Source organism: Lutjanus erythropterus, chromosome 1, assembly GCF_056507025.1.
Source record: "Lutjanus erythropterus isolate fLutEry1 chromosome 1, fLutEry1.hap2, whole genome shotgun sequence".
Lineage (NCBI taxonomy): Eukaryota > Metazoa > Chordata > Actinopteri > Lutjaniformes > Lutjanidae > Lutjanus > Lutjanus erythropterus.
The window spans coordinates 29,556,086-29,579,296 of record NC_139317.1 but is presented as its reverse complement, the minus strand read 5'-3'; the positions used below and the strand labels follow the sequence as shown (position 1 = coordinate 29,579,296).

The following is a 23,211-nucleotide window of genomic DNA, read 5'->3' as shown; positions in this document are numbered from 1 at the left end:
GTTCTTTGTAATATAGATGCATACAGTGATTTCAGACATCACTGATGAGTGTAGAAATATAACCACAGTATGTAAATAATAGCGATGTTGCAAGAGGCCCAGCGGAAGCTTGACCTTGTGAGCATTTGGTGCTGTGGTTTGACATTTTTTGGTAGAGTCGTGTCCACAATAGCAATTCACAATGTTTCCTTAACAACTATTGAACCAGTACAATTCTCAGAGCATATTTTTGAATAACAGGGGTAGCAAAATTTGATTTCAAGAGGTTTAAACTAATAAAAATTAAAGTTTTAATAATTTAAATGTATGTCTTCTTGTCTGCAGGTTTTATCTGCTGTGGTCAGGAGTACATAAACTCTTCAACATCTCTTTGCTGTGTGGGCAATGACGGATATCCCACGATGCACCCTGCTGGCAATGCCACAGTGACACTGCAGTGCTGCGGGTCAAAGGTCATACGTCAGGAAGAGGAATGCTGCTACGGGATTGGCTATGATCCCCAACGACACGTGTGTGCCGACCGACCCACTCCCGGCTTGTTAATACAGGTGTGTTTGTACCTGACGTGTACATCTGTATGTGTGTCTCTGTGTTTATGTCTATACACTCATAAATGAATGCCACTATGTAGCGTTCCTGTTGTGCCATATGTCTGACACATCATCCCTGTGGTTTAAATGCCCACCAGAGGTGTTTTAAAAGCAGGGCTACTAGTCTAATCAACAAAATATACGTTTGCAGCTGATTTATTGTCAGTCTCGTAACAGATGTTTTCTATATTTTTGTATCTGTATCTGTATATCCTGTGTAGTACGTGTAAAGTCGAGAGAAAACCGTAGAATTCCTTTTTAATTCTTTACAGACTTCAGAGGAAATTACCAAGAAAAACTAAATTTACCGTATGTACAGAAAGACAAAGTCAAAAACTGTTAAAATTAATCTATGGATATGACATTTATATCACTTGCCAACGAATGTCAGGCATTAAATTAATGAGTGACTTCAAAGTTTCAGAAATTCAGGCTAATCTGGCAGAAAAGATGTCTGGTGCGTGCACGTCCAGTGGATATCGGTGGTTGGATAGAATTTCTCTCCCCCTTTCTCTTCTCTCCATCTCTCACACTAACAGTCACATCAGGAGTTGGGGACTGGGCCATCTTCCATTTATCAACTGGGGTCATGTGATGTTTGTGTGTTCCTAAGTCAGCATGAGACACACACACACACACACACACACACACACACACACACACACACACACACACACACACACACACACACACACACACACACACACACACAGGGACAAAGGGTAGGAATTCTCATTAGCTCTAATGATGTCATTAAGGACCATGCATACCACACACAAACACGTACATAGCTACAATCTGCATGTATATGAGAGACGCTTTAGATCTTTGTTTGCAACATTTAAGATGATAGTAAACTTTTATACAATAAGTTTTTAAAGGTTTTAAACTTAAAGTATCCCTTTCTGTCTCCCCTTCTTTTCCTCTCCCCTGTCTCCATCTCGGTCTGTCTCTCCCTCCTTCCTCTGTGCAGCACCAGTGTTTGCAGGGTGCTGTGTGTCCCATAGCTGCAGCATCTACAGCTTACTGTGGCGCCTGTGACCTCGATCCATCTACAACCGCCTGCACATGGGTCCTCTCTGCACACACACACCCCGACACACCCTCCACAACATACTCACCTTCCATCAACATCACACATGAAACTCTCACTGCAGGCCCGTCCACACATTCCAACAGAAGTGATAACACTTACAAAATGGCAGACGCATACAGTTACACACACACCGAGAACCTGCGAGTCGAGGGAAGCCTGTGCCCGTCACATGAGGAGGTGGTGTACAGCGGAGATGCCAACAGATACACCTATACGGGTAATCTGTGTGTTTGAGTGTGTGTGTGTTCAGTTTGAGTTTCATTGGTAACAAGATTTTCTAAACATTAGGGGACAACTACTGTATTTCATACAATTGTTTCACATTGTCTTTGAAATTTCATCATCTGTATTTAAAAGAATGTTTTCGTATTCCTCAATCTCTCCTGTACCTCTTCAAGTCTGACCAAATGCTTTTTAGTCAAGCATGTTTTTCAGCTACCCTTTTTAATCACTGCTCTTCACTGTACTCCTCTTCAAACGTGTAGGCCTATTAGCATTTGGAAACTTTAGTTGTAGTTGCTTGTGTGTTAGTCGGTGATCTGAGCATCTAGATTGAACACCTGCTTCTTTCATGGGAATTGTAGTTGAGCCACATTACCTGAGTGACGTTTCATAAGACGCTTCCTCAGACCTTACTTTTATATGCTGTTGTAGTTAATAAAATAATATATTACACTAGATAATATAGCTACTGTAAAATACTATAGTTATACTAAAATAATATAGCTATGTGTAAATTTATAAGAGGGTTAAACAGACATTAAAAAGTAATGTAAAAGTTACTTTCTCAAGTAACTAATTACTTTTACAAGGCAGTAATTGGTAAAGTAATGCAAGTTCACGGAGGTACTAATTGCTAAATTTCAGTAACTTTCCCAGCATTGTTTACAAGTTAACAAACAACAAAAACAAGTATAAGAAGCTAACTTCATTTAGCATTCTGATACATTTGCTAGTTACTGATTTTGGTGCACAACAGGCTCCTCATCTGAGTCTGGGTCTGACTGAGGCTTTAACTTGTATGGCTAAATCTTTCTGATGTTTGCTAGCCATCTTGACACGTGCTGCCCTTTCACTTGTCAACCCAGCCCAAGCAGCAGCACTGAGCGTAACCTTTTGGCAACAAAATATTAATCCTGGCAGAATGTCTTAAAACATCTTGAAGGGAACTTTACATCGATTTTATTATCATAATCTTTTGTCTGGTGTCAGCATGCCTCTGTATGTGTGATGTATTTGGGTTCTAAACACTTTGGCCGTTCATAATGTATTTGCATTCTTGCTTCTGACCTACGACTTTGCTGGAAATTAGGACTCTCCCTTCAATCCTCCAAGCCACTGTAAAGAATCACTAATGCAGAATACAGCCATCTGTGAAACATGCCGCTCATAGAAATGTTAAGCCTGCAGAAACCGATTCTGCATTTACTCTAAATGTGTCAGCCGCTGCAATCAACGGACTTCAGAAACAGATGCCCTTCCCCACATTCACACACACACACACACCAAGGCAGCTGTTGCGGTGCACATTGATAGCTGTAACGTGGTAACGCTCTCGGAGCTGTACACTTGCGTGTCATTAAAACTTAGAGATGGGCGTTTAAATGCCGTTTCAACATTCTCTACTATTTATCAGCCCAAAGGGAGTTGGAGTATATGTGTGTGTGTTGGTGTTTGTGGGCGTGTGTGTCAGTATTTTCAGTCTGTCTACACATTATTTATCTGGGTAGTTACGTCTGTTTAATCAAGACTAATTGTGGTTGTGGATGTTATGTGTGTGTGTGTGAGGTTGTGCACTAATAATTACATGTGTTTTGCGTGTGTTAGTGTCCGGTTAGTTGCTATATAAGTGTGCCTCTGTAGTGAATGTAATGCTGTGTGTGTGTTTCCTTTACTTTGTGTGTGTGTGCGTGTGTGTGTGTGTGTGTGTGTGTTGCATGGGGCGGTTAGGATAAGAGTTTCTAGGCAATGCTGTGACACCATCTGGGCAGAGGCACATAAAGCTGTCGCCACCCACCATACACCAGATGTTTCTCATGCACACATACACACCACACACACAGTCACACACATAGGGTATCATTCTATACTTCTCTGGGAAAAAAATGTAGAGTAGATCACACACAGATAGCTCCACATGTGCAGTGAATGCTATAAATATATACTGTATTGTCCACACCCAATTGATATCTATACTTGTTGGAATTAGTTCTTTATCAAACAGACAACCTCTGCTTTTAGCCCATGTCTATGTACACACAGTCAGTGTTTTATTTACATGTGTGTGTCACTGTGTGTATTTTGCTGCCTCAGTTATCACAGTTGTAAAGACAAGAGTCCCAGACTGGCGGTTAAAACGTGGTTTCATTTACAGCAGCAGTCCCTTAACACTCCTAAAAATAATGCACATGTGTGTGGGAGTGTGTGCAAGTGCATCTGTATGTATATATGCTCGTGTACGTATACCTCACCAGAACGGTTGTCACAACCTGTCTCCCAGAATGCTTCAGTCACGCCCTGCTGTTTACTATTATGCACAAGTGATGGTGCATGTATTTGTTCTACTGTCTGTTCATATAATGTGTGCTTACATTGGCAATACAACTGCAAGAACCTTTTCAACATTTTCAAACCTGAAACCATTGTTACTACTTGTTATTTTAGAATATGTTTCATAAATGGTATCAACTGTGCATATTGTACAAAATTGTCACCTGAGTCTTTTTGTAATCATTAGAATTATTTGGGGAGGAGTACACAGTAGCCTGAACTTTAAACTCATTTTCAGCCTCTTTATATGTGACTGCAACTTAGTCAATTTTTTACAAATTGTGCATTAAATTAAAAACATGCTGCAAAGAATTAAAAAATACCAGGTTTTGATTACCAGCTGAGACATCAAGGCTGGTGTTGTTTTGAGTATTTTGCCAGGTGTTTGTATGTCTTTTGGGCAGATTTTGTCAAAAGTGTCACAAGTGTGTAAGATGCAGTCACAAAACTTCACAGGTGTGTAGTTATTACGATCACAATGGACTGAATTTAAAGATGGCTGTGGTCCGTGCAAGGCACCGGGAGTAGCACCTGGTTGGCCTTCAGTATTTTCTGCCAGAAACAGAAATCTTGCTATTTTACCCCAAACCTCCTGTAACACTTATATTAACCAGAAAGGACAAAGGTCTCTTCGCTGTTAATCCATAATACTATTTTCTAGTTCATTATCAAATGCGAACTGCTTCAGATAGGCCTTGCAACAAATTTGCAAATTTTTTATTTACAAATTTGCATACTGTAACTGGAGTTTGTACTATTGTGCACTTCACTATCCCCTGTATTGGCAATCTTACTGACATTATTATGTCATATTATTATTATTTTCTTGCACCCCTCCTTCATTTACTTTTCTATGTCCTCCTTCTCTCCTTCCTGCCTTCATAATGGTAACAGACTCTGACCTGGAGCCCTTCACCACCTATGAGTATAGAGTGAGGGGCTGGAACAGTTTTGGACGAGGCTCCAGTCGAGTTAAGACAGTGACCACTACTGAGGACAAACCATGGGGATTGGCACCGCCCCGGTGGAGTCGCCTAAGTGAACGAGATGACATCATCCAGCTGCAATGGCAACCACCTGCCAGGCCTAATGGTGTGTGTGTGCATCACCAGAAATCCCCTTCTCTGTAGATGTGGTACAAGATGTTTCATACCTGTGAAGTAATGGGACAAGTCTGACATTGATTATCAAAAATCAAAGTACCGTTTTCATTTTGCCAGGTGACATCACCCACTATGTAATACTGCGGGATGGACAAGAGCGTTACCGTGGTGATGAAAACAGTTTCACTGATGTTGGTGGGATCAGGCCCTTTCAGGAATACAGTTACCAGCTGAGGGTCTGTAACCGGGCTGGTTGTACAGACAGTACACAGGTAAGACTACAGTTATTTTTATGTCAGTTTTGCTGTTGCATTTCTGTATTCTGTAGCTCATCAGCAGCTTATGTATCTAACATTATGCTTACTTGTCCCACAAATATAATACCAAGTCAGCATCATTATTAAAGTTTTACTGAAGTTTTTAAGAGTGTGACATTCAGGGTGTGCCGGGAGTTCAGAACAAATACACAGATCTGGGATGACCTCTCTATTTATAAGGCTTGAAATCTCAGCAGTAGCTATTGAGATAATAAGTGACTGTCACTGATATGCAACACTTTTGATGCTCCATTCATATATTGTATTATTTTTTAAACAGTATTTTATTGATTTTGCATATATTTCACACGTACAAATAGACAATGAAACATGTCATCATAATTTTCATAATCTAAATATTTTAAAATAAAATAAATATAATATTTTACACACTTCACATACTGAAAGAAATAATATAAAAACATCATCAGGTAAGAAAAAACAAATTACACAATCACAAGTTAAAAACATTAAACACAGTTATTTTATAATAATTGTGTCTTGACATCCAAGAAACAAATTCTCAAATTCTCCTGCCCTTCCTTTGGTAATGTCTGTCAGCACTGAAGACAATGCAATACAAGATGCTGTCTCCTTCACCTATACATGTATCAGAGGTATGTGCAGTTTTGTCCAAAACAGAGGTATCATCCTCCTTGCCTGCAGAGACCCGGAGTCCAAAGTCAATTAAAGCTATCTGTTTTGAACTAACAATAAAGATCTTTTGATAAATGCCTAATACACACAATTTTGCTTGGTGAGACACCTTCACTCCAACAATTTCAGATAAAGTCTGAACAGCTGTTTTAGTACTTTGATCATTTATCAAGTTATTTTGTACAAAAAGACAGTAAAATTTTATTGGTTGCACCTTCAGTCGGAAAGGAAATGTGTATTCTATTGATTCTTGCTCTGTGCCGTTTGTCTCTGTCCTGCTAGTCTTCCAGGTAGAGCGCTCTCTCTTTGTCACTCACTCACTCACACACACACACACACACAGACACACACACACACACACACACACACACACACACACACACACACACACACACACACGTGCCCACACTCATTCTTTCCAAAACTATCCTCTGTTGTAGCACCCCATTTCATAAAGACATTATCCCCCTGTATGATTATCTAATGGCTCCTCTAAAGATGGACTGAGCTTCATTGAACTAAGCACCACTTTACTCTGTAGTTTAGTTCACTCCTTTAATTTAGGCTGAACACTTGGACGAAAAGGAAGGTGTGTAAAATGTGTGTTGGTGTGTGTGCATGTGTGTGACAGAGAGAGAAAATAACATATGTTGGTGTATGTCTAATTGTTAATAAATGTTGAATCAATGCTTTTTGCCACCAAAATGTAGCTATTCAAGTAATTTACCATAGTAGTCAACATTATGCTGTGTTTAGATGGACCACACATAATCAGAATGAAAGTGGCTGAAGAGACTGATCTTTTACTACCAGATCAGAATGAATCTGATTAAGAGTTCAGATAATCAGATCAAAAGTAAAATAATATCCACATAAACACTAAATCTGATCATTTCTCTCTGGATGGAATAAATGTATTCTTTCTGTGCTTGTCTGCCTCATGTGGGGGCGCAGGTGACGTGTCACAAATGAGTTTACAGTAGGGACAGAAACATGGTGGTAGCAAAACAGAGCTGGTCAGTAGCAGATGCAGTATTTCTGTTAGTAACTTTGACAATTTTGAAAATGCTATCGTTGTTCCCAGGATACAATGTGGGTCAATTTTGAAAATTACCAGGTAGAAACACTTCTTTGTTTAATGGCAGTTAGCAAAGTAAAACCCCTTCTTCTTATTATTCCTCTGTAATATTAGACACATGTCAAAGAAGTTAAACTCTCATCAGTGCTTCGGGGCATGTAAACAGATGTTTAATTGGATCACTTTATTTAGCGTCCATTTCATAGCTGAGTTGGAATTTCCAGTCAGAATTATTTCAGTGAGATTCAAGCAATATTGTCCATAGAAGCACAGCCAGTGTGGAGCTATGTGTATAGTTGAACTCATCGCTAATTTTCTTATGCAGTTGTCTGAATGTACATAGATCGGTCTGTTCCTGTTTTGTTCTATCAAGGAGAAATTGTCTGGACCCCCTGCTTTACATTGTGTAAACTTACAACAACAACCAGTAGCATTGGTCTTCTGCAGATGGCTGCTCATCTGATCCATTGTTTGGCTGGTGGCCTTTCAGCAAAATGCCCTTTTACCTTCTTCTAAAATCCTCCTCAAATGCTGATTTCTGAACGTTGTTTACACGGTAATCCAGGTGCTCAGTTGTTCTGCAAGTGATATTTTAGAAATTCTAAACCTGTGCCTGACCTTTGTTATAAAGAAATTACAGTGTGTGATGTTCCCACACTGTGTGAACTCTGCACTGTTCCCATGTCGGAACAAGTTTTTATTTAGCCATGTTTCCGCTCTCCCCGTGTATGCGAGGCTCTGGATTTGCTGAGCCTACCTGATGTTTGTGATAGCGTCCATAATAGCTTCACACAGAACTCCCCCTGCTATCTCTCTGGCTGTAGCCGAGCTGATATCACCACAACAATTAATTTCTCCGACTTAGAGGTGATGAAAGCTCACGTTGAAAACTGTCTTTCTGGCTTTTTTTTAGGCTAATTTAACATCTCATTATTTTGATGAGCACATTCTTACGTAAAGACGAGGCATTTAGATGTGTCACTGGAGGGTTGAGATGGAGCTACAGTTGTTTGCAGCGGGTGTGAGGGGCTTATAGATAAATAGATGATTGTTGGATTAATGTATACAATAAATGAATGCTGGGGAGAATGATAACCTGAATGAAATAGGAATGGATGGATGTAGGACAGTGATAAAGGAAGGAGTGGTAAATGGTCAGAGAGATGAAGAAAGAGAGAAAAAAGAATATGTCAATATTTGTGTAGGTGCTCTCATATATGTATGTATTGGTGTGAACTATTTTAACCACACCTTTTTATTTTTTTGTAAATGTGTTGATTGATCGACAGTGATTGCATGTGTGAATTTGTGAATATGATTGCATTTGTCACCCTCAGTTTCTGAGTCACATTACTTTGGCTGGCTCCCATGCCCACAGATTTGATACGTATAATAGATAGAGTAATAACTAAGCTGCCATTTATAAGTACCTAGTAGTCTGTGATGTGTGGTCATCATCATGTGCTAACCTTTTAGAGCCAGACAGCCATCCACATGCAAGGGCATGTGAGTGAAACAAAGAGAAGCTGTTTCAAAGCTGCATTAAAAACACTGGCAAGCAGAAATCCTTCTATTTACAACACAGTTCAAAATACTATCAGCTTATCAAGTGAACATTGATCATGTACACACAAAATGTCCAGTATTCACTCAACATTTAACTATAGTTAGGATCATTTTAATTCTCTATCATTTCATGTTGGACACAGTCGGTAGGTTCATGACTGCCTGTCTGCTTGTTTGAGGAAAACATCAGACTCAAAATGAGGAGTTGTTGGGAATAAAAACAGTGAGCTGAAATCATTTTAAAGCTGCAGATGAAAGCTGCTTGGAGCAGAACTGACTGTTGATTCTCAGTGGGGTCAGCAGGAGGAGTAGAAGTAATAATTAAGTAATTTGTTCTTGTTTTCTCTGTTCTCAGTTCTTTTTGTCTAAGGAAATGTAAAATCCTAGAAAACATAATGAAAAAAGTTTCACTACAAGTTCATTACTTAGTAATGTCGTCAGCATTTCTGGGTGATGTTGCATGGGCAAGTCTTAACTTGCAGTTGTAGTTGCAGTTATGTGAGTTTTTAAATCAGTGCTGCCTTAGCAGTCAAAGGTCATAGACATTCAATGTTGATTTTCATCCTTGTCTCTTAAATGCCGAGATTTCTCTGGATTCTCTGAATCTTTTATTGATATCATGGTTTGTAGATGTTAAAATCCATAAATTCCTCACAGTTGTGTACAGAAACATTGTTCTTAAACTATTAGACTATTTGCCCACTTAGTTTGTCACAAAGTGGTGAACCAAAGTGGTGAAGACAGAGCTTTTTGAGAATGCACCTGTAATACCCAATCATGATCTGTTAATCAACTTAAAAAATAAATGTAGTTGTAATCCATTACAATTACTGAGAAAAAATATGCAATTAAATTAAACTTACTAATCAAAGTGTTGGTGATTACAATGGATGTCTACATCCAAATACTCTTTTTGGGTTGCCTGGTGGAGATTTGCACTCTGCTAGTTGTGTTTGACATTAATTATTTGTTTTGTTTTCACTCCTTATGCAGAATTGTTTGTGTTAATATATACACCTGAAATGTGCCCTTAACATTTTGCATAAATCTACCACAATAAAGTCAACAGCATGATGCAAATGATGCATTAATTTGACCTATCATAGTAAAATTTTTCTCCTTGTGCCTGGAAACTAAATTTCCATGTAGGTGGGAACTACATGGCCAACAGAAGAACTCTGTATACATGCACATACCCTCCTAAAGCCATACACAGTTACACCACAAACTCAATCTCTGTCTTCCATGTTCTCTCTGTCTACCTCTGACTCTCTCTCTCACACACACATACATATATTCACACAAACAAGCACACACACTCCCAGCAGAGGGTGGAAAGGGAGTGAGTTGGATTAGTTTGTACACCAGTGAAAATTGGCCAAACAGTCCCAATTATGGGATAACTTGGGCTAACCTAATACACCACTGCAATTACCTGGCATCAGCCCCCTCACATACACACACACAGGCAGAGACAAACAAACACAGGCACACACAAACGTTCACCTGCTGTGACAACAGAAGGTGCTGATCTAATGCGGTTGGTCACTTAGAGAGGGAGGAAGAGCGATTGGTCCTCCTCTGTCTTCGAATCCTTTTGTCCTGTTCTCTCTGCTATTTGTCTCCTGTCATTCCCCTGATGTTAACGCCACACTCTTCAGTGTCTTCCAACTGTTGTCTCTTTCCTTTCTCATCCTCACTCCTTCCCACTGTCCAAACTCCAGTTTCTCTTTTGCAACAACTGTCATCTGGTGTCCAACATCTCCCTTTCTCACTTTTCTATATGTCTTTCGCAATCCCATTTCACTGTTTGTGCCAACTTTCCATTACTTTGTATACAGAAAAAAGGGTTAGATGAAGAATCACCTACTAAGGCATCCTCTCATGTATGCAGGTTTTTGTTACATTTCAGTGAAATCTAAGAAGCTATATTGTATTTTCCTGGGCTTTAAATGATTCTGATTATGTTACATTTGGATTGTTGAAATTGTCATTTTTCTTCTTCAATGCTCTGCACATGTCTGGGTCTTAATTTCTGTAAGTCAAAGTTAAAGGGATAGTTTGGATTGTTGGATTGTTTGGTTGTACAAGGTACTTATCCATATTCAGTGTATTAGCGACAGTAGATGCTGGTCAGTACCCCAAGTTAGAAGAAGCAGAGAGGGGCACCAGCACAGAAGCTACATTACTGCAAAAGAAACGGTAACAGCTGTTAGCTTCTTCATGTTTGTACCATTAGTGTCCCAGGTGCTAATTTGCCGTTTTCAGGTTGTAGGTTTCAGCTAGTGGGTTGTTTTTGGTTTCTGGGGACTTTGAAAATGTAGATAGCGGATGCCACGATGCTGCTTGAAGCAAGCAGTGAATGACAGACTTATACTCACAGTGTGCATCTGGTATGTCAGACTCCTGTGTTCAGCAAGATAAAATAACTGATTTCAGCTATGGAGGTTGACTGGTTTGGAGAGAAATATTTGGTATATATAATGGCAGTTTCTCATTGGAAATGGCTGTCTTTAACGGATACTGATTTTTTTTTTTCTTTTTCGGTTGGACCTTTTTTAAGTCGCTAAAACACTTTCTGTTATTGATCCTGTCCACAGTATTTCATTACATGTCTTCCCTGCTGATTCTCCTCTCTGCTTCTCCAAACTGTGGGTGTGTCAACCACCATTTACAGTAACTATTGCACTGACTATGGACAAGTACCCAAAATAAGCCAAATTATCTTGTTAAGTTGTCCAACAAAGCAAAGTTAAGTGAACTTAACCATAAGTTCACCTTATTTGGGTATTTTTACATACAGTAAGTGGATATATGTTTTTAATTTTCTTTACATTTGAGCAAAATCTTGACAGACATCTGAGTTAACAGCATACTGAAGCACTCACTGATTGACACTACACTTTCCCTGCATCTTCCTTATCTTCCTCTGTGACTCCTCTGCTGTTTCCTCTCTTCCACCCCGTTGTGTTTGCGTGTGTATACCTGCACACCACCTGTGTGTGTGTTTGTGTGTGCGTGTGCGCGTGTGTCTCCTTAGTTGTAGTAGCAGTGTTCTAATTGCATAGCATTGTGTGGGACAGGCGGGGGAAGTGCTAGTGACAGTCTATTAAGGCAGGATATCCCTGTTGCCATTAGCAGCAGATTGCCCTGTGATTCTGTGGTCTCCACATTCACCCAGCGTTCACAGGGGTCCACAGATACTACACAAGGAATTTACAATCAGTCACTCACAACACTATACTAAAAAGCAGTCTTTTTTTTTTTTTTTTTTTTTTTGCATGACCTGAGTCTAACTGGGAATTTCTTAATCTTTTGTCAATACTATTGATTGGAATGCACACATCATATCATAATTAAAGTTTAAGGATGATTAAAAAGCAAATATGTTATTTTTTTTTTCAGCTGATACAAGAACTGATTATTACTTGCTATTACCAATAATTTCACATTTTTGTGATGCTGGCATCTCGCTTACAACCAAAACCAAGAACAGTTTTGACTAATGTGAATTTATTTTGTATAGTAATAATTAATTTTTTTTCTAGTAAATTACATCAAAAACTTAACAAATATACCTGAGGGGCATTTTTCCTAAGAAGTCACATCAAATGCTTAGTCAAATCTGTTGTTATTGGCAATATTTATCAGCTATAATTTCATTATCTGAATAATAATTAATAATACACTTTATTTCTCATTATCAGGTTGCATTGCTGTTTCTTTATCATGCAGACATGCTAAAGTGATGAAGTATGTCAGTTGAGGCATGTTGCCATCAGAATGGGAGACACAGTAGTGTTGTGGAGAGATAATCCTTAATATGTTAACAACAAACTCTTAGCCTACTGTATGTTCACAATGAGATACTGCTCAAGGTAAAATTATCATATTCACACATATTTACATTAGTCACATGATTTATCCCTTTAGGTCAGTGAATTCCAGGATTAAAATGTTGTATCTTGTCTGCAGACTTTACATACAGTAAAGATATGGTAACGCAATGCATTAGCTTATCATGGTGCTGCCTGTATGGTCTGGCTTTCCATAATGCAGGTTGTTCAATAGATTTTGTCTTGTCTTCATTTGTTTCCTATTCTGTCAGTATTTGGACGTAAGTTGGAGCATAAAAATTTACTTTTTTTTGGAAATAAATTAACTCACCAGCAAATGTCTTTCTCTGTTGTCAACCAGGCCTTTATTGCCTTAGAAAGAGAAGCCCTGAATTTGGATGCAGTTTTTTATTGGGCTGTGATCCTGTTAATTACATTCATAAATGATCACAGCCGAAATCCATCTGTTATCCACACCTTTTACATTCTGTAAAATATAAGAAATGTGTTTTATTTGTTGTGTGTTTTCTTCTGTGTGAACGTCCATGTGTATGTGTGTGTTAAGGTGGTGGCGGTGACAGTCCAGGGAGTCCCAGAGGGTGTGCAGCCTCCAGTGGTAACAGCTTTAACCCCTTACTCCCTCCGTGTGAGCTGGTCTGAACCGACTCGTCCCAGTGGGGTGATACAGCGGTACCACCTGAACCAGACTGGCGTTGGAACCATATTTACACACAATGATGGACCCAGAAATTATACTGTGACTGGTGAGAGTCAGATTATCAAATGCCTCACTTCTCCTTCACTTTTTCTCTGTTTCTCTCCTGTTCCTGTTCTCTCCTCGTCCTTCTTCTTCTCCTCCTTCTAGTCCCACACCTCCCTTTTCTTTCCTCACTTTCTCACCCCCTCACTTCACACTCCAGATATTCTTCTCTCTACTCTTTTCTTTTGTCATCTTGGAATCATCTCCTTTCTCCTTCTCCCCTTTTTCCCTCCTACTCCGCTCTACTCCTCCTGCTTACCTGTCCTCTCATCCCCTCCCCTCCCCTCCTCTGTTGTGTTTTTTTTTTCTTTTGTCATGAATTTATTTATGTATGCTGGTTTCTGGAAGCCATCTAATGACTGAATTTACACCTGATTCCCGCCACTCTCTCTCTGGGCCAGCCCCTTACTCAGACACAAACACACTCACATGAACACACACAGGAAACAAAAACACATCAAGCACGTAAACACACTCAAGCATATGAGACAAGCACGCAAGCTCAAGCTCACATACCTGATAACGCACACCTAAAACACAAATGGCAAAGCAAAAGCAGTGTACGAGTCAGTGCTTCAACAAAATGCTCAAAAAGTACAGCAAGTACATACACGGACAAACAGAAGTGTTGGCTTGTTGTAATATTGTAGATCTGCGCAGAAACACTGTGGTGTCAGGACTGGGTGATTTGTGGGTCTTGTTTTATCTACCCTGAGGAGGAGCTGTGTTGCTGGCCCTCTGCCATCAGTCAAAACACACACACACTTACACATGCAGACACAAACACCTGCATGAAGGATTGTAAAACAAACATTTGTCGTCTGTATAAAAACAGAGCATTTTAGAGACACAAATGCCAAAAGAAAACACTAAGCATGTTTCTGAATTTCTGTAACTGGAATAGTTAAAGTAACTTCACATTTTGACATTTAGATTGCTTTAAAGCTGATTTGATTTTTATTTTTTACTTTTTAATATTTAAGAACCAAGTGTAGACATCGTTTGAAGCTGAAATTCAGTGACATTTTCCCGTCACAGCTTTCCTCTGTGCTCTGTCTTGGACTCGGACCAGGCATCAGCTTTGCCAGTAGCCAATAGACTAGTCCCATGGTGCCTGTGGTTGGCTTGTATGGTCAGGAGATGTGTGTGCACGGGCATGTGTGTTTGTATGTGTAGGCATGAGGCAAAGCAAACAATGCCAAATAGAGATGGTAATGTGCTGTAATACTGTACCAGCCCCATGTGCCAGTGTAAGCAAGCAGCATGCATGTGTGAAATTCCCCCGTCCCCCAGTGAGACACTGGAAAACCCTGCGTTTTCAGCCAAAATCACTACTGGGGCAGTCGCTCTCTCTCTCTCCCTTTATCTGTCTCTCTCACTCTTCCTCTGTCATTTCTCTCAGCTCTCTTTGTAACAGGATGTGTGTGTTAGGTTCCTGATGTGTTGTAGTCGTGGCTGTGTGTTTCAACAGCAGACGTGCAGTATCACAATATTTTACTATAATATAGGATCAGAAATTGATCAACTTTTCATGGCCACTACAGATTGAAGTTCAGATTATTTGAAGGGGGGGTAGTGTTAGGTACATATTGATAGTCAGTGTATTACCTACAATAGATGCAGGTCAGCATAACCCCAGTATGGAGAAGCAGCGAGGGATCCCCGTGTAAGAAGCTAGGCAGTGAACTGCTGTAGACAGGGTTAGATGCAAAACATACTGTAGCCACCTAAAAATGCCCAATATTTAGAATATTTTCATTTCTGTATCTTGCCTTCAGACAGCCTTTCCTTATGGGAAGCCACCATTATCTATCTCCAAATCAAGCAGACTCCATGAGCAAAATCAGTCATTTTGTTTTGCAGAACACCAGTGTTGTTGACTGCTTTAATCTGTCACTTTGTTTGTGTTGTTGTGTGACTTCGGTAAATCCAAACTAACATTTTAAAACACTGAAGTTACACAGTAACACAAACAAACTAACAGATCAGACAAGCTGTAGACCAGCAATGACTGTGTTCTGTGAACTAAACCTGCTGATTGGTTGATTGGTTTGGAGAGAACAATATTTGGCTTTTACAGCGGTGGTCTCTTGTTAGAAAGCGTTGTCTAAAGACAAGGTAAAGTGATGAAAATATTCTAAATATGGAGAGCATATAAAATTATATTAAATGGAAAGTGACCCCATACAACCCCACTTCAAATAATTTTGAACTAACTACCTTTAGTTCAGAAAAACCTTGAGTTGATCCCAAATCAGTCCTGCAGCTCAGAACAGTCCCAGAATATATGTTAATTAACTGTGAAAATAGGCTTTGGTCTATCTGCTCTTTCTCCAAATTCAATATAGTAAAACTGATATAAAAACAAAGGACTAATCATATTTCATATAAATGTAATAATATTTTGTTTTTTGACAATATGTTTTATTTGTCTTATTCTGTGTCCTTTAAATCATAGCTGTTGACAAGGTTTCATACTGCCATGTGCACATACAAATTAAAATAAAAAAAAATTGCCCAGTAAAAAGTGAAACAGAGAAAGGTAGAGGTAAGTAAGGTGGCGAGTAACCTCAACAGTGAATTTAAATGAAGAAGGAAAAACAAAAAATTATACAAACTGAGGGAGTGAAAGGTTGACACTTTTTAAAAGAGAATGAAGGAGAAAAGGAAGAAGGCGTAAGACAGATGAAAAGATGGATGGATATATCTAAGTGTTTTCAGTGAAATATGAACAGAAATAATTGCTGTGCTACTCCCTCATCCTTAATGTTTAATACGCCATTATTCATCTTCTCCGCATCTCTCCGACGGTTCTCACCGCTGTCAGAGACAGACGCTCAAACAGCTCACACACTCATTCATTCAAACCACAGAAACTGGAGAAATGTGCTTTTTTTCTTTAGCTACAAAAATGTCAATTTTAGATTGAATCACTCTTGCAGTGTTGTAAGTTGCTTGATCCAATGAAGTATTTTCTATCAAAATCATTTTTGTCAGCAAGGCATTAATTAATCAATAAACGTTCATATCTTTAATAGTAAAATAATAGTAGTGGTACTGTTATTTTATTAAATTTTGAAACAGTAATCGTGAAACAGAAGAATACTTGTTGCTTTAGGGATTAAAATACAGTTTTTATATATTGTTCCAAAATGTCACCTCTTTAAATATAAGAACCCATGAAATTCAGACAATCTAGTAGATTTTATTTGTATAGCACTTTTCATACAAACAAAATGTAACACAAAGTGCTTCACACAATAACACAGTAACCCACACACACAAACCAGTGACTTTGTAATTAATTAAAGCACTAAAATTTTTATAAAAATGTTTATAAGCAGGTACTGAAGAAATCCCATCATAAAACTAAACAGAAAAATAAGGTAAATAAATTAAAAATCATTCAATAAATAAAAACATCAAACTCCAAACTTGAACTTATTAATGGCATTTTGTCATGTCTGCCTTAAAAGTTAACAGGGTGAGTGGAGCCTCAGTAAGTGGTGAGTCATTTCTCTGTAGGCCTAAAGTCAATGTTAGTTTTCCAACTGGTTTGCGCCGTTAGAGTGAAAATTCCCAAAGTAAGCGGCAGCCTCTGTGATGCCAGAAACTAAAATTATAAAAACAAATTTATGGCTTCATGTTTATCAATGATTTGCCGTAGGAAAAGCAAGAAATAGACCCTTATTAATAGCAGTTTAAGCAGTTCTGAAAAGTGACACTTCATAGAAAGAATTAAGCACTACTGTACAAAGACACCCCATGTGAATCGATATTAAGTATTGCTATCATTAGCTCACAATGAGTTATTGCCTGCAATTATATAGATTATGGCATTAATCATGTGTTTAATTGGTCTTTTGTAGGCTCATTATTAATTCAGAACAGCAGGGAATAGAGTATGTTCTTTTATTTATTAATGTGTTTCCCCTGTAGTCCATGTTCTGATTGGTCCCCGCTATAGGTACAGCCAGGTCGACAAGGGAAAAGGAGGACAGGAGATAGACAAGAACTTTTCTTTTCATGTACCAATCCTGAATATGTCTGTCATGAGAAATGTCAGCGTTACAGTGTGCAGAAAGAGTCTTTCATCCAGCTAGTTAACAACCTCCCGCTTCTAACTTTTGGGCTTTCAGGATTGCAGTAAAAAGGAGGAACGCAGTCGGTTGGTAGTAAAGAGGAATGTTGTCAGAGATATCGTGGATCAACATGTTACCCAGCTGAACAACATGTTACCAGCCTGAATGCTCTACTGTTCAGGCCCCAAGTCTGTCCTCCCTCTGTTGTCTTGATAAAACAAAGGACCAGACTGAGGGAGGCCATAATGGTGAGAAGAAGTGATTTTTTTAGGGTCAACAATAATAAATGGAAACAAACTGGTCTAGACATAATCAAGCAAAATGTATATACATTTAAATATTTACTTTAAGATACTACAGTTGGTTTAACATACCTTTGTTGTAGATCCAGATACTGTGTGTTCATTGTTTGAAAATAAAAGCCTAAATGAGCTCAAAATGTCCTACCAAAACATGGTAGGCCAAGGCAATAAACAATGTCAGGCTCTGTGTGTGTGTCTGTCTGTGTGTGTGAGAGAGAGAGAAAAGTGATGAGAAAAGATTGTTTAAAAAAAACTGTTTGGTCTCAACTAAAGTTAGGACTCAGTTGTAATTTCCAGCTTCTCCTTGTTAACTCTTTCACACCTCAAACTACCCTGTGTGGCCAAACTCTCAATCAAAATCAGTGAATCAGAGCTATAACCAAAGAATATGGAATGTACAGTTGGTCAGAAACAGACTGGAGATTGGAGTGATACACTCATGAATTTTCTTTCTTTTCTCCTTTATTTGAAAAAAATAGCTTTTTCAAGATTCTGCTGATATTAAGAAATATTGATCTAATAATAAACAAACAAAGTAGCTTTCGAATCACAAATTAAAATATTTATCTGTGAAAATTGCAGCAATTCTTCTAAGGGGAAACATTCATACCTCTTTCATTATCACCTTTCTGGCCTCATCTTCCACACTGAGATCTCTGTATATATGTGTGCAAGTTAAGTCTGTGTGTTATTATGTGTCCATCTTTGCATATTGCTGATTTGTTGTCATTTTTATTTATTCATTTATTTTCCATTATTCAGTGCTTTTGGAGCTTTTGGTTTACAGTCATTTACCCAGTAAAAAGTATTAAAAAGAGCTGCAAACTTTGACAGCATGGTTTTCAATAAAAAAAGACATTTTTATTTTGCTGAAAAGTAACAGGAGTTTCCGCCAGACAGTGACGAAATGCACTTACACGATAAGTTTTACCTGCAGGGTTACTTTCTTAGGGAATCTCTCCCTCTCTCTGTGTGTGTGTGTGCGTACATTCTTGTGTGTGTGTGTGTGAACCTGATCTCATTGTTCCATCCCAGACGGTCTCTGCATTAGGGAGCCACAGACAGGAAGTCAAACTCTTAATTATTTAGGAGAGGTGTTATCAAACCTCTCCTCTCTCTCCCTCTCTGCCTCTCTGTTTTTTCTTTCGTTTTCTTGCTTGTTCAGGGTGCATCATTTGTTCTTTCTCTTTCTTGTGAAAGTTAAGCAAATTTTGTTTTTCTCATACTTGTTTTCTTCTTTTCCTCAACATTTCTACTTTCTCCATATCCTGTCTTGCACTTCATTGTACCACCCCTCTCTTTCTTCTCTTTCCCTTAGCTTTCCATTTTAACCTCTTTCTTGTCTTTCTTAGCTGTCCTCACATTTCTGTCTCCTCTTATTCTCCTGCCTGGCTTTCCCACCTTCTTTCCATCTTCTCTTTCACCTCACCACCTCTCTCTCTCTCTCTCTCTCTATGTGGTGTATCAAGTATCTGGCGTGGTATTGCGGCCTGCACCCATCATCCTATCATATTCTCTAATGCAAACAGGGAACGGCAACCTGTCAATAAAATGCCATTTTAAATCAGTTATTCTCACTGCACCACAGCAACACACACGCACGTCCTTAAGAGAAATCCACAACAACAGTCTCACAATTCCGTTTCTTGTTTGTTCTCTTCCTCACATGCAGTCTCTTTTTTTGACTTTTTTTTTTTTACTTCAGTGTAAACACCACCTCTTTACTCTGTCTTACTGACAAAGTCTCTTCTTTCTCTGTGTTTCTGTCTGTGTCTTGCACAAACACACACAAGTCTCCGCTGTGTCCAGCTCTTACGATGACAGTTACAGCCTTGTCTCACTCTGTGTTAGTGAGCCGCGGGCTGTTCACATCAAAACGCCCTCCACCCGTTTTTCACTTCCCGGTGATCACTGTTAAAATGATTGAAGCTTCCTCTGTCTTTCCATAATCAAGCACGTAGGAGCACATGTGTATGCACGGGTACGCGCACATATAGGTATGCGCACACACACGTTTTGATGCTTGCACACCATGGTATACATGGTGTAATTTCTCCAGTAGACCAACACTGCCCTCTTCAGGCTGACTGTTAAAATGATTTGAAACACCAAGAAACATCAAAGGTGTGTGCGTGTGTGTGTGTGTGCGTGTGTGTGTCTGTGTGTCCATTCATCTGCCTGCAAACATGTGTTGAATAAGAAGTTAAATTGTCTTTGTTTAGTTTTATGTCTAAGATAGCAGGAAACAGAGTGGTTGGAGAATCAGGTGATGCTTCTCTTTTTAGTTTCTGCTCATTTCTTCGAGGTCGGAACTCATAAATCAACTTTTACAAGCTTGTTGTCTGATCAGTCCACTCTGCTTCCTGAGCTGAGTTCAGGTGGTAATTAATTGGCACAGGCAACACTTAAAAGCATTTTGAATATTCAGCCTACACAAAAAGATCTCGTCAAATCTCTGATTTTCTATAGCTCTGAAACTCTTTCCACGCGTCTTCTTTGCCCCATAAACTTATGTACATGTGGTCTGTGTTAAATATTATAACACAGCATCTTTCCAGTTTTCACCCCCTTTCTGATTCCCGTCAGGACACTCGGTCTCTCCGTATGTACGAAAACGTAGTGAAAGGTTACCACTTTATTCAGTATTGCCACAAATGACATCACTTGCAGTGTAGATATCATTTACTATGCTAGAGTGCACACATGCATATGCACACGCTTAGTTGCACAGTTAAATAGTGTAACAGAGCCTTACGCTTCAGCTGTAGTACTTTTGTATGGCTGGCAGATTTCCTTTATTTAACCCAAACACAGGGCAACATTGTGAGAGCATTTGCACACACACACACACACACACACACACATTGATCAGAGGTGGGTTAAGCGTGGCAGGCTGCGAGGCATGTTAAGCAGGCTAAGCAGTAGAAAGAGACGTGAGGAAACCGTGGTGCTGCACTCTGCCGTGTGTGTATGTGTGTGTTGGTGCACATGTTCTCTGCCGTCAAACATAGGGTGGGTACCATCATGCATACAGCAGCTGAGACACACAGTAGGGTGTCCCTCTCATTTTCTCAGTTGCCAAACATACACAGTTGGAAACTGTGTATGTAATTTAGATTATTAGCTTAATTATATTAAAAAGATGTTATTTTACCCAGTATATTTTATTGTCTTTTTACACTAAATTACAGGTGTGATAACTCATTTGTAATATTAGTGACATTAAATTCTATCTCCCCTTTTATCCTGCACTGTCTAGTTGCCCTTCAGTAATAAACATACAAAAGCAAAGCTTCAGAATAAAAGAATTTTCACTTAAATGAAGGAGAACATAGTTTATGATGCATTTGTTTTTTTTCTGTTAAGCAGGATTTTTTAGTCTAAATTAATATCATAATAAAACATACTAGTAAGTATGAGAAAAGTAATTACCTAAATGTTTCTGAATATTCAAACACATGTATCTAATCTATCATAAATCATTAATGTTGTGAAATTTGCATTACTTTCCAGATTTAAAGCTGAAATAAAGAATTCAACACACTGTATTATACAATGCCAAAGCTCGTTTTTGCAGTCATCCTTTTAGAATAAAGTCGTTTTAGTTGTTTCATTTCCCTTGAATTTGATTTGTAAGCTGTTGTAGGCTGTCAAGTGAATGACCATAAAACTTCCCCATGACAGCATTAAAGATTTGTATTCATCCAGTCATCCTCATCCATCCACCTCACACCAAGAACCAAGCAGAAAATAAATCTGAGGGAAACAAAGGTTGTCAATCATGAGAAAGTGGTTCTAACTCGAGGACAACTTTGTTTGGGTACATGAGGGATTTTTAGCAGCTTCAAGTATTTTAATCTCACTAGTAAAGGTTCAACATAACACCAAGAATTGGTTTCCTCTGGTTGCAGTTAAAGGACCACTCAGTCGCTGTGTGATTTCTTTTAGACTGCATAGCGGGTGCCTATAAATAAATCATGTCTGGACGCTGTAGCCTAAACGCATACCAAGGTATCATAATTATCATAGATCAAAAGCTGATGACATTACAGCGTTGGACCGGTCCTATCCCATGTCAGTTCCGCGGCTGCCCATCTTTACGTTGTTTCATTATTGAGTTATGGCATGCATAATTTAACACCGACAGATATGGATCCATCCGTTGAGAGACTGTGGAAAGAACAGAGGGAGGGTGAGTGAAATGGATAGAGAGAGAAAAAGGTTGGGAAGAGAGCTAGTGATACGGGCCAGGCAAGCTCTCCTCTTTGTCTTTTACTTTTTCCCCTATTTACGTTTTGTTGTTTTATCTTCTCTCTTTGTCCCTCTATGCTGCGTGTCCTCTGTCATCTGCACAGTTTATTGTGATGAAAATAAAAAAGAATCTGGACATAGGAAATAATAAGTGTACATGTAATGTGATTTTTTTTTTTTTTTTAGTATATATTCACCTTTGTCTGTGTGTTACAGGTTTGCAGCCGTACACAGACTACAGTTTTGTGCTGGTGGCCTGTACAGCTGTTGGATGTGGAGCCAGCTTACCTTCCACAGGACGCACCCTGCAAGACTCTCCTGCTGGTACGCACGCACACGCATTTTAGGAATTCTCTGTTTGTCTTCATTTAGTTATGTTATATAGTTATTTGCAAATTAGTGGTCACTCCACAGGTCTTAAACATTTTCTATGCCTGTCAAATCCAAAAAAATCCAAAAGCCATAGATTTTTATTTCAAATAAATGTAGCACTGATGTCAAATGTGACATGAGCACAAAAATAATATATTACATTGTTTTAAATGTATAATTAGGGTTCATTATGATTATTATGAAAGCTCTTTAAGATATTCTGATTTTGATAAATACTGAATGAATGCTTATAAACTGTCTTAACAATGGACCTTTGTCTGTGTCCTTTACTGATTCCTTCTTTCAGATAATTTCTCTCCTTTTCACCTCCGCTCCTCTGACTACACATTTCTCCTCCCACTGCTCTCCTTTTTTGAATCCTCCCCCTCTCTTGTCCTTCTTTGGTCTCCCAATGCTTTTTTCGCTACCCTTCACCTTTCTCTCGCTCTCTCTCTCTCTCTCTCTCTCTCTCTCTCTCTCTCTCTCTCTCTCTCTCTCTCTCTCTCTCTCTCCCTCTCTTCTTCCTCATTGTTGACCACAGCGGAACAAAGCCTTATTTTGTTGCCTGACTAAAATGGCGTCACAGATTTTTATTTATTGAAGAACTTCAATCAGCTTCAATGATTTTTTTTTCCACTCTTCATCCACTTC

At 38.9% G+C, this 23,211-nt stretch overlaps 1 protein-coding gene across 1 annotated transcript in view; it reads left to right on the top strand.

Annotated features, from left to right (window-relative positions):
- Positions 1 to 23,211, top strand: part of ush2a (Usher syndrome 2A (autosomal recessive, mild)) — a 247,658-nt gene that overhangs the window by 176,737 nt on the left and 47,710 nt on the right. The window contains exons 62-67 of the mRNA XM_084719301.1: positions 325 to 548; positions 1,564 to 1,903; positions 5,131 to 5,328; positions 5,457 to 5,611; positions 13,359 to 13,557; positions 22,405 to 22,512. Of these exons, the coding sequence (XP_084575427.1) occupies positions 325 to 548; positions 1,564 to 1,903; positions 5,131 to 5,328; positions 5,457 to 5,611; positions 13,359 to 13,557; positions 22,405 to 22,512 (1,224 nt within the window). The remainder of the gene's footprint in view (positions 1 to 324; positions 549 to 1,563; positions 1,904 to 5,130; positions 5,329 to 5,456; positions 5,612 to 13,358; positions 13,558 to 22,404; positions 22,513 to 23,211) is intronic.